This window comes from Neolamprologus multifasciatus, chromosome 4, assembly GCF_963576455.1.
Source record: "Neolamprologus multifasciatus chromosome 4, fNeoMul1.2, whole genome shotgun sequence".
NCBI classification, from domain to species: Eukaryota; Metazoa; Chordata; class Actinopteri; order Cichliformes; family Cichlidae; genus Neolamprologus; species Neolamprologus multifasciatus.
Window position 1 is genome coordinate 16938007 of NC_140442.1, and position 10621 is coordinate 16948627.

A 10621-nucleotide genomic window follows, 5' to 3' on the forward strand; every position below is an offset into this window, starting at 1 on the left:
GGATGTGAATAATTATGTGTTCTGTGAAAATGATATTGAAAATTGGAATAACGGTTTTCCATTGTGAATCAGTGCAGCCTCTCTGGAATAATATGTGGAGCTGGTAAGAAGATTGAATTACCACATTTGTCAGCAAAAGCAATCAGATTTGGAATGTGTGATGAAAATTGTAATCTGGACTCTCTTCGTTTTACTAGGGAAGTGTTTTGCTTTTTTATTTTTTAACATAAATGCAGGTTTTGTATAGATTTATGGCTGGGCTTGCAGTAAACCAGCTGAAGCCTGTAGTTGAAAAATCCTTAAAAACATTTTCTTTATGGAGTGATTATAATTAATTTGACATAAGCTATTTTTTAAATATATTTGATATATTTGATTTTTCTTAAAATTATTTTCTACATTAATTCATTAACTTTTTTCTTCATGATCTAATATTGTCATATAAATTTTGTTTTATGAATAATGAAAGTGGCTCTTTGGTTTCTATTTCATGGAATCCAGCATAAGAAAAAAAACTGTGAAAAAACCCCCCCATAAATAAAATTCAGTGGTGGGTTGTTATCTCACAGTTTTGATGTTATTTTCCTCATATGTTTGACTTAGTAAGTCGAAATTTTGAATTCGACTTATTTATTTATCTATTGTTAATTTCGGAAATAAAACGTCTTTTTGATTTCACCGGATATGACGTCACCCCGGCCTCTTTCCCGTGTCACCGTGAGCTGTGGTAGTCCCTGCCGCTGCTGCTGCCTGTCAACAGGACTTGTGTGTCGGGGTTTTTGTTTTTAGCCTTTTGTGACACTCTGTCCTCCACCATCATGCCCATGTACCAGGTAAAGCCCATCTGTGGGGGTGACATAAAGATTGATTTGCCCACCTGCATGTACAAGGTACCAAATATCCACGCGCAGCAAGGAAAAAGCTGCACCCCCGAACACGCGCTTCAGGTAACTAATCACATTTCGAAGTTATAATTTTATTCTTTTTATTATGATTATTATTATTATGATTATTAACTCTTTCGCTTGGGCTATGCTCCTCTCCCTGTTCGTTGTTTCCATTCATAGTTGCGCTTCTCGGACGCGATATTAGCTGGAGCTGTCTGTAGCCGAGCTAGCTAACTTAGCTTGTCAGGGAGTAATCTCAGTTTTAGGCTGATGCAACAACTACAGCGTGTCTCCGCTGTTTTACATCAAGATTATTAAACGGCATAGAGTAGTGAAACGGTTCGGGTAGCTTGACTCCAGTCTGTGACATTGTTTTTAATGTAATCGATCAGGATTATGTCTTTATTTGAGACCATTCTTCATTTGTGGGGGTGCACCCACTGTACTGTTTCATCTGCAAGTTCATGACACTGTATTGGGGAAATTGCAGCAGTCACGTTTGGTTACAAACTTAATGTTATCATAGATGTAATTATCTCATCGTTATAGACTTAACTAGGCAGCTATATACCAGCAAGTACTATTGAACCCATATTTACGTGTTACTGAATAGTCATCTTAAATAGAGATTTTTCATTTTAATTAATTTTACTGGTGGTTGATTATAGATTTTTCTTGTTTGATCATCATGGAGGCATGCTATTTCAGTGGATGGACCAGTTTAGATCCAAAATGGCCAATAGAACCAGCTGTAAACCCCCCATGTTTGATAGTGTATTATTTTTGCTTTCATTTTCAGCATCTGCAGTGGAGCATAAACGATTCTGTTGATTCATGACTCACATCATGGCTTTCATGAATGTATAGCATGTTTTCTTTGCACATTTCAATGATGTTTAAGTGATGAGATTGAGGCCATAAAAAGAATTTGAACTTCATCTGTCCTTAGAGATTTCTGGTGTTATGCATTAACCAGACATATAAACTTGTAGTCAGACTTCAGATAGATGTGTAGTCTTTGTGTATCTTGAAAATAGCTGACTGAGTAACCACTCAGCTCTGTTTACCTCTGCAGAGCTGAGTCACCACAACATTTTGATTGTAAGACTGATCAAAATTTAGTTTAAAAACAAAAAATTAAGCATACTAAAAGTATAGCAAATTATGAGCCACTTTTTCCTACTTTTTTTTTTTGTCAAAGCAGCTGTTAGTAATTACTACATAGGAGACATAGGAGCTTCAAATTGGTACCATAGGTGTGCCAGTATTTTTTTTTGCTTTACATTAGTCATTCATGTGACTGGGTGGTTTAAGTCAGATTCAGTGTTGTTTTTTTTGTTTTTTCTGTGTTGCTTCAGAATGGCGAGGTGGACCCAGCCGTCAAAGCTCTGGAGGCCCGGCAGGATGAGATCATGAGAAAACTCTATGAGCTGAAAGCAGCTGTGGAGGGCTTAGCCAAGACGGTGATGACCCCTGATGCCGATCTGGACCTGACAGTCAGCAGTAGCCTCTCCTCCCAGTGCTCCACAACCTTCAAAAACACCACAGACCTGGACACAGTACTGGGCAAGGTATTAAAAAAAATCTTTTTGTCTTTTGTTTGTCACTACTGGTAACATTTCTTTCAAACTACTCACTGACAGTAATTTTAACTGAATGCTTTACTGTTACTGCCCTTTCTTGCCAGTAGTAGTAATCTCTTATCCATCTTCCTGATCACATCTCCTCTGTCATTCCAGGTTTTTATACTGTTAACCTGCTCAACCTGGCTATAATTGAGTTTACCTTTAAGCCTACCTTAGGGTATAGACTGAATATTAGCTGTATGTGCAGGCTGTAGTGGTGTCATAATAGCAGAGCCTATCTTTATGTGACCAGGATCTCGGTGCTCTCCGTGATATCGTCATAAACGCCAACCCGGTGCAGCCACCCCTGACCTTGCTGGTGCTCCACAGCCTGCTCTGTCAGCACTATCGAGTGCTCTCCACTGTCCACGTCCACTCCTCTGTTGCCAGTGTGCCACCACAGCTTCTGTCCTGTCTCGGACCACGGCACACAGACAGCTACGCCCGCCACATGTTTCAGCTGGGCTTCACCCTCATATGGAAAGATGGTGAGGTCACCTGGGCACTTTTGCACATTAGGCTTGTTCTGAGTGTCAGATTTGAACAGTCATACATGCTTGAGGATGTTTTTCTGGTTTCTTCCAAAGAATCAGTTTAGAAATCCTACTTGGAAGTTCTAGAAAGTCAAGAACCTAAAACTAATCCAGTAGTAGTCATATGGTCATTGTACATGGCCCTGTGTCCTTGCTCACTTTAATGTGCTGGTGCAAGGCAGTGCTGATACAGTTTGATTTGGATGTAATGTCTTGTGAAAGTATGTGGGTGGCTTGTTTCATAGAATTCTAGTTTTTCTAATACTATGAAACCAATTATCATACCATAACCACTGCAGGGTATTTTTAAAACAAACAAAAACAACTGCGATCAGACATAAAGTCTTCTGAGTAGGCGTTCAGCTACTTTATTTTTTAGTGTATAATTAGGAAGCAATGCTTCATTTAGGAGATGCAGATAATGAATTCATTATCAAAAACACCTCAGTTTTCTAATGCGGTGAAGTCTGGGAATGCTGCATGCCCATATTGTGACTTACCATCAACATACTTTGCTGTTTTGTATATTTGACTCTTAACTTGAACTAGAAAAATTAGAAGCATGTCCTGAAAAAAAAATTGTACCCATAAATCTATCAGGAAAGTGTTTACTGAGGTCAAAGATCAAGTGAGTAGTTGAGTTTTGTTCCCACAGACTCTTTTCATAGAATCTTTTTATACAGCTGCCCCCTCCTGGTCATTAGACAGAATGTGGGTTTATGGCACTTAAGTGTTGGTTTCACTCTTTAGACCCATGCCCTACAAAAGCAGATGTTTTAATCTTTATATTGACACCATTTGTCTAAAAGTTCTGACCTCATTTCTCTTCTGCATCCACAGTTCCTAAACCACAGATGAAGTTTAGCATCAAGAACATGTGTCCCATTGAGGGTGAGGCCAACATAGCACGCTTCCTCTTTAAGCTGCTTGCCCCCTATCCCAGTGACCCCGCTGTTGCTACCCTGGTGGACAGCTGGGTGGATACGGCTTTCTTCCAGCTGGCAGAGGGCAGTGTCAAAGAGCGATCCGCTGTCCTGCGGGCCCTAAACTCAACTCTGGGTTCCAACGCCTGGCTATCCGGACCAGAGTTCTCCCTGGCTGATGTCGCCTGCTACTGCTGCGTGCTGCAGAGCGGCTCGGCTTCCTCATCTCCGGCTAACGTCCAGCGCTGGATCAAGTCTTGCGAGAACCTGGGCCACTTCAGCCATGCCAAGCTCCTTCTGAAATGACTTGGGCTGTTCCAGGACCAGACACCAGATGCAAAGTGAAAGAAGGGCATTAGAATAATAAAATATATCCCGCCATGTCTGAAACACCTCCTGATGCTTCCTTCCTTGCTCTAGCGTAACACTGAACTGACACAGATGAAGTAGAAGCACTATGGCAGATGGGTAAAGTGACTCAACGGTATTTATTTTTGCCGTGATGCTATAGAGAGATCCTAAAGCTGCATTTTGCGAGGGAGGAAGAATGAGGAGATGGTATGGACAAGGGTTTGGTGATGGGTTCAATCAGTGATACTAACGGAGGTTATTAGACAAACACACACACACACACACACACACACACACACACACACACACACTCTACACCTTCCACCCACTTTGTGCCTAACACGACCCTGTTAAAAATGTGTGTGGTGATGGGTATTGCTTGTTGTTTTCAGAAGTAATACTTTGTACCATTCGTGTGTTTTGTTTTTTTGAAATCATTAAAACTTCTACTTTCTACTCCAAAGTTTGTGCCCAGGTTTGATTTGTTGCACTGTTTGATCACTTCAAAAACCATTTCACTCTAAGTAGACAAACGGCTGGCATTTACTGAAGTGCACATCTGCGTCTAACAGGTGGCAGGAGTGACATTAAGTGACAGAAGATAATTTTCTAGCATGTCATTCATCAACCTTATTCAGATGTTTATCATATCCAGTCAAACAGAGGTGCACTGAACCAAAAGGGTGGAAAAAAACCCACACAAGAACTCACTTCTTTGCTACAGGAATAGATTCACACCTACTACCAATTTAGAGTCAGCAGCTAACCTAAAATGCATGTGTCTGGGCTGTGGGATGAAGCTGGCATACCCAGAGAGAACCCCCAAACTCCCAGTATTATGGCCCCTAAACCCTGTATTGATCAGTGCATATTTTGTGTCATCCAACCACATGTTAACAAAACAGAAGCTGTGATGGAGCCTTTAGTACATTTACACGCTCTTCCTGGGTTCTCTACAGGTACTCCCAGCTTCCTCCTACAGTCCATAAACAAAGACCCCTGAACTCAGTGCAACTCCAGATACTTCTGTCTCATTTTACTTTGCAGCAGCAAAGAATTGTTGCTTTACTCTTTAATCTACACTCCTCCAGCTTGTTCTTTCTCTGCAATCAGTTGTGTAAGCTGTTTTTTCTCTCTATAAGAAGCTGCACTATGGAACACAATCCCAATTCAGAAGAGAAATAGGTTTTCAGTTTTCAAGTCCGTTTAATCCTCTGTGACTGCTGTAGGCAAACTCACAGAAAATCACTCAGAGAATATATTTAGGAATAATATATCGAAGGGAAAGTAAATCCCAAGGTTTTTCAGGCTCTCGGCGGGCTGGTTTTTGCATTTTCAAAAATGTCATGTCTTCGACAGCTTGGGTCCAGACAGAGCCTGTGTTTGTATTCTCTGACAGCCTCCTGTTGGTCTCCAGGCAGCTGTCTGACAAGACGAAAGCTCTTAGCTGACATCCGGGCACATGGCAAAGAATACACTGGGGAAATGTGCACCACTGGAATTTCACCGTTTGCATGCTTTGCATCTTCCTCGCACACAAACACACCCGGACGCGTTTGAAAGTGCAATGAGTGTTTGCCGAACGCGTTTGGTGCTGCATGTAAATAAGGCAGCTGATGTCATTCTGTAACTAATCTAATTACTTGTGGCTTGCAATTGGTTTTTATGGGAGGGGAAAAAAAGGTGAGACACAAACAAACAAAAGGAGAGGGGGGGGTCTCTTCTTGTCGCTTTATATATGATATAAAATACAGACAGGAGATGCATTCTTACTGAACAGCTGTAGAAAAAAAACTGAAACTGAAAGACAAAAATCACTTCAGTTTAACCCCGTGGCTACATCAAATCACAACAACAGCACAGATAAAGATGCTTTTTGTCAGTTCGAGTGTCAGTGTCTATGATTGTCAATCAGATGTTTTCATTAAGCCATTCTGGAGTGGGAGACATATGCTTTGCCAACCAAAACAGGCAGGGGGGGATAAATATTAGAAAGCACATTCGGGCTAAAGTGCCTGAAATGAGATACTGTTCAGTGTTCTCCTGTGATGACTTCAAAACAATATGGTTTGATTTTGTGTCGGTTAAAAGTCTGAGACGGCCACTGGTAACCCATTCACTCGCTGACCAGAGAGCACAGGTTGCTGTTGTATCTCAAAAGCTGAATGCGCTCGAAATAGTCGTCAGTCAGAAAGTTTCTCTGTGACGTCACCAGGTTGCCCTTCTGGCTGAAGAGACGCTGGACGGGGGCCGTGGACGGCAGGGTGGTGTTGTATTTTAGGAAGAGCTGCTTCACTCTTGGGAAGTCCTGCAGGCACTCGAGGCTCTTCCCCGTTCCTTCTACATACTTGCGAATCTCCTCCAACACCCCCCGCTGCTGGATCTGGATGGCCGGTTTCACTGAGCCGTAGCTAAAGAAGTCATCCTCGGATTCAATGGTGGACAGGTTGCGGCTGGTGTTCGCCTCGGTTACGGTGCAGGGATCCATCTGGGACGCCTCTGAGGCCAGCAGGGCGCACATCTCCTCCCTCTCGGAGGCCGCCATCCACCACAAGCGGAACTGAGGAGTTGTCGCGGTCGCAATCTTCGCTTCGGTGCTGCCAAACAGCTCCTGGAACCGCACGTCGATGGCCATTACAATGGCGTTGATGGCATCGCCGAAATATTTTGCTGCATCCTTCTGCTCATTTAGCTTGTTCTTCAGACTGAGTACGGTTGGGATGACCAGGCCCAGGTAGCATTTCTGCTCCGCCTGGAAAAGTTCGAGTGCAAATGCGAGCGGGTGAAACACAGTCACATATTCCTTCAAGAAGGCCATCTCCTCCGGCTGAAAGCGTGGGACCTCGAGGCGAGCGCAGAGCTCCGTCAGCTCCCGCTCGCTGAGGGAGACAATCTTCTGCACGGCACAGTACTCTACGTTCCAGCGTATAACGGTGGGGACGACGAGCGCCATCTTCCCTATCTCCTCTGCTGCGTCCATCCCGACCTGGAGATGGTGGCATTTGCTCCATATGGCAAACACTTTAGCCATGGCACTGTAATGTAGCTGGCACATGGGCCCCTGTGACACAGCCTGCCAGAAGTCATCAGTGACGATCTGCTCCAGGGTGTGTGACGCGCAGCGCTGCACGGTGGGCAGAAACAGCAGCATGTCCTGCTCCGGCTCACCCTCGAGCACGGTGCTCACGTTCTCGTAGAAACCGATGTCGTCGTCACTTTCTTGGCTGTCCAGCGCAAACTCCCTGAAGACACTGATGAAGGGGCTGCCGTTATCTGTGACTGTCGTCTGAACTTTACTCTCAATATTGTAGGCCACGTGGACGTCGTGTATGCGGCCGGCGATGGTGTCGTACGTGATCCTGCCCTGCAGCCGTGCAAAAGCCAGGGCGGCGGATTTCCTCTCCAAAGAATCCATATCGATCCAGTGACAGGTCATCCCAAAGAAGCTCCTGTTGTGGGCTGTCCAGATGTCCGCTGTGGTGCACACATACTGGACGCTGCTGAGCTTAGACATCAACTCTTCCCGCATCTTGGAGAAACCGTGGTCCACCTTAGTAAACAGGGTCACCCTGTCCATGGATTTGAGACCTTCAGTTAAACCGGCAATCAGCTTCCTGAAGCCAGGCTGCTCCAGCACATAAAATGACTGGCAGTCCTCCACAATGAAGTTGAAGATCAGATCATCGATCTTTGCCTGGGTCAGGCATTTGGAGATGATTTCCGCTTTGAGCTTTTTGAGCTGGCAGTGTCTGCTTTCCTCGCCATTGTATTCCTCTTTTTTCCGTCCTCTCTTGGCATCAGGCCTGGCTTCACAGCCTAAATGTGTTCTCTAGAAGACAAAGAAAGATTTCATGGCAGTTGTTTTTTTCTTTAAACAGACTTTCCCAACATTTTATAAACTTTAATTGCACTGAAAAACACTCCTAAGAACACTTCTGCAGAGTAAAGCGACTGTTTGTGTTTTTTTTCTTTCCAGCGAAGTTGAGCACTACGAGCCTCCAGCGCCTGTAGCATGCAGCTGCAATGTAACGTTATTAATCACGAGGGTGGCTATTCATTCATTGAGTCTTTTAAACATTAACAAACACTGGAACGGGAAGTTGTACCGGGGCTGTTAGGCTGACTGACTTACGTCTAAATGTTTCTTTAGATTTGAAGTGGAGGTTTTTGACGTGGACAGCAGATTAACCCTCGGCAAGCACAGATTACACTGGACGATGATATTTTTCCCTTGATCTGCCTTGTACGTGAAATGGTGTCGATAACGCCAAGTATTAATGGCCGATTTGGTCTCGCCGCTGGTTTCTTGGTGATCCGCATCCATTTCGAATTCTGTCTCTGTTGTTACTGATACCTTGAAATATAATAAAAGTATCGTAATCCGATTTAGTAATCGTGATTACACGTAAAGTAACGATGGCGGTAGAGCAATCCTCATGAAAAAGGGGCAGGCCTTTGTTCAGATGCTTCCCAGAACGAAGAAGGAGGCGACAACACCGTCAGTTAGCTTCCCCACATGCGCTCTGAGAGGAGCAACGGTAAAGAATGGGAACACTGGCGGAAGTACGCATGCGCCATACCCAAACGAGTCCCATCAGAGTGTCGTCACTGACTTCTCCTTGTACGTTTGATTACGTTGACGATGGCGCTTTCACCAGCAGTTCCTTTTCCCCTCTGTGTTTCTGCGAGTTGGCGCCACCACCAGGCAGCAGACGTAAGAAACGACAAACGACGCTATCAATGGAGACATTGTTTCAAAGACCGAATATATTAAATGAGCAAGCAGTTACAGAAAATAACCATGCGAAGAAAATTAATGGGGGAAAAAGAGAAGCTCAGAACAGTTTCCTTTTACAGCCTATCACAAGTTTCACACAGGGGATCTGAAAGGCTAAAACGACAGCAACACAAGCACAACTGTTGGATTGTTTTAGTCTGGACAGCCTTTAAAGTTGTTCACATTCAGCGGGCAGACAGATGTTCGTGCATCATTTAACGCAAAGGTATGAAGTGGCATTCAGCCCGCTTTGTTCTGACTTTTAACTGAGTCCCATTTGTTTCCACGGGAGCTCTCACAACACCGCACTTTTTAGGTGCATATTTCTAAACAGCTGCCAGTTTTTCTTTTCTATTTTTTTTATTTGTACATTTTTGTTGTACAAGTTTATACTTTAGTGCCACTCTCTTTCTATTGTATTAGTGTTTTTATCATATTCCTTCAGCAGCTGGAAAGGTGGCCGCCCTCCCTGAGCTTGGTCCTGCTCGAGGTTTCTTCCTGTTAAAAAAACTCTCTTGCCAAGAAGGGTTGCATGATTCTTGGGGGGGGGGGGGGGGGGGGGCTCTAAGACCGCGGGGTCTTACCTAATAGTATAAACCACATTCAGGGGACTATTGTTACTAATTGGCTCTATATAAATTAACTTGAATTGTTAGCTTTACAGTTGGCTGTGGTGTGCAGCTATGTAATGTTAATGTAATATAAAATCTTTAATCCCTGAGAGAAAAAAAATGTATTAAATTTACTGAGAAGCAGGAAACATTACATTTTAAATTAAGGAATGCATCAACTTTCTTTCTGTGTTTCAACGAGGTTATTGAGCACTTTCGTGACATAATAAAATAAAACAACTCATGACACAAATAAATACTCTTCATTTGCTTTATAATACACTCTGCTGGCACACATGGAAATTATATACAGCCTGGCCAAACAATACGACAATATGCTGTTTGTTACGGCTCTCTTTCCTGGCGTTTCTGTTATTCTTTCGTTTATCTGAGCATAACAACACAAGCTCCTCTCTGTATAATGCAGCGCAGTCCATTGTCGCCATAAGTCTTTTGAAATGACCACAGAGTTTATTCAGTGCTTTTCCCAAGTTGATTTCATTCATTCATTTAGCAGCATATGGGAACGTAAAGACACACTTGTACCGAGTTTGTGTAATATGAAGAATAAACTATTCTAAACACAGTTGTTCATTAAAACAAATGTGAGAGCTTGCCTTACCTGCCTTGATTTCAGCACCATCAAGAGTTGTTTTATTCATTCATTCATTCATTTATTTCCATAAGCCCTAGGCATCTTGCCAGTTCAAGCCATCAGAGCAGCAAATGTTTTCCTGCTGATATAAAAAATCTTCCATCTGGAGATGCATTAAGCATGTCTTTCATTGTGGGCTCAGTGGCTTTTGGGGGGCAAATCCAATTAACCAATTTGTCAGGTGCATGATCAAAGTCAGAAGCAGCTGAGGGAAAGGTTTATTTAAGGAGGTGTCATAGATTTGGTCAGTCAATACGTA

At 43.2% G+C, this 10621-nt stretch overlaps 2 protein-coding genes across 3 annotated transcripts; one reads left to right on the top strand and one right to left on the bottom strand.

The window, feature by feature from the left end:
• Positions 1-684: 684 nt before the first annotated feature.
• aimp2 (aminoacyl tRNA synthetase complex interacting multifunctional protein 2) lies at positions 685-6201 on the top strand. Of its 2 annotated transcripts, none has more exons than XM_085157119.1 (4): positions 685-833; positions 2246-2458; positions 2766-3000; positions 3886-6201. In XM_085157119.1, exons 1-4 carry the CDS (start codon positions 819-821, stop codon positions 4272-4274), a joined length of 852 nt encoding a protein of 283 aa, XP_085013245.1. In that variant the 5' UTR covers positions 685-818; the 3' UTR covers positions 4275-6201. The 2 variants fall into 2 exon arrangements, with proteins under 2 accessions (XP_085013245.1, XP_085013243.1); XM_085157117.1 differs by having other exon boundaries at positions 686-947.
• Positions 2521-8892, bottom strand: LOC146520177 (uncharacterized). Its single transcript, XM_085157115.1, has 2 exons — positions 8452-8892; positions 2521-8148 (listed from the first exon to the last, which is right to left on the bottom strand). The coding sequence occupies exons 1-2, from the start codon at positions 8641-8643 to the stop codon at positions 6436-6438; spliced, it is 1905 nt and encodes a 634-aa protein (XP_085013241.1). The 5' UTR covers positions 8644-8892; the 3' UTR covers positions 2521-6435.
• Between the last annotated feature and the right edge of the window lie 1729 nt (positions 8893-10621).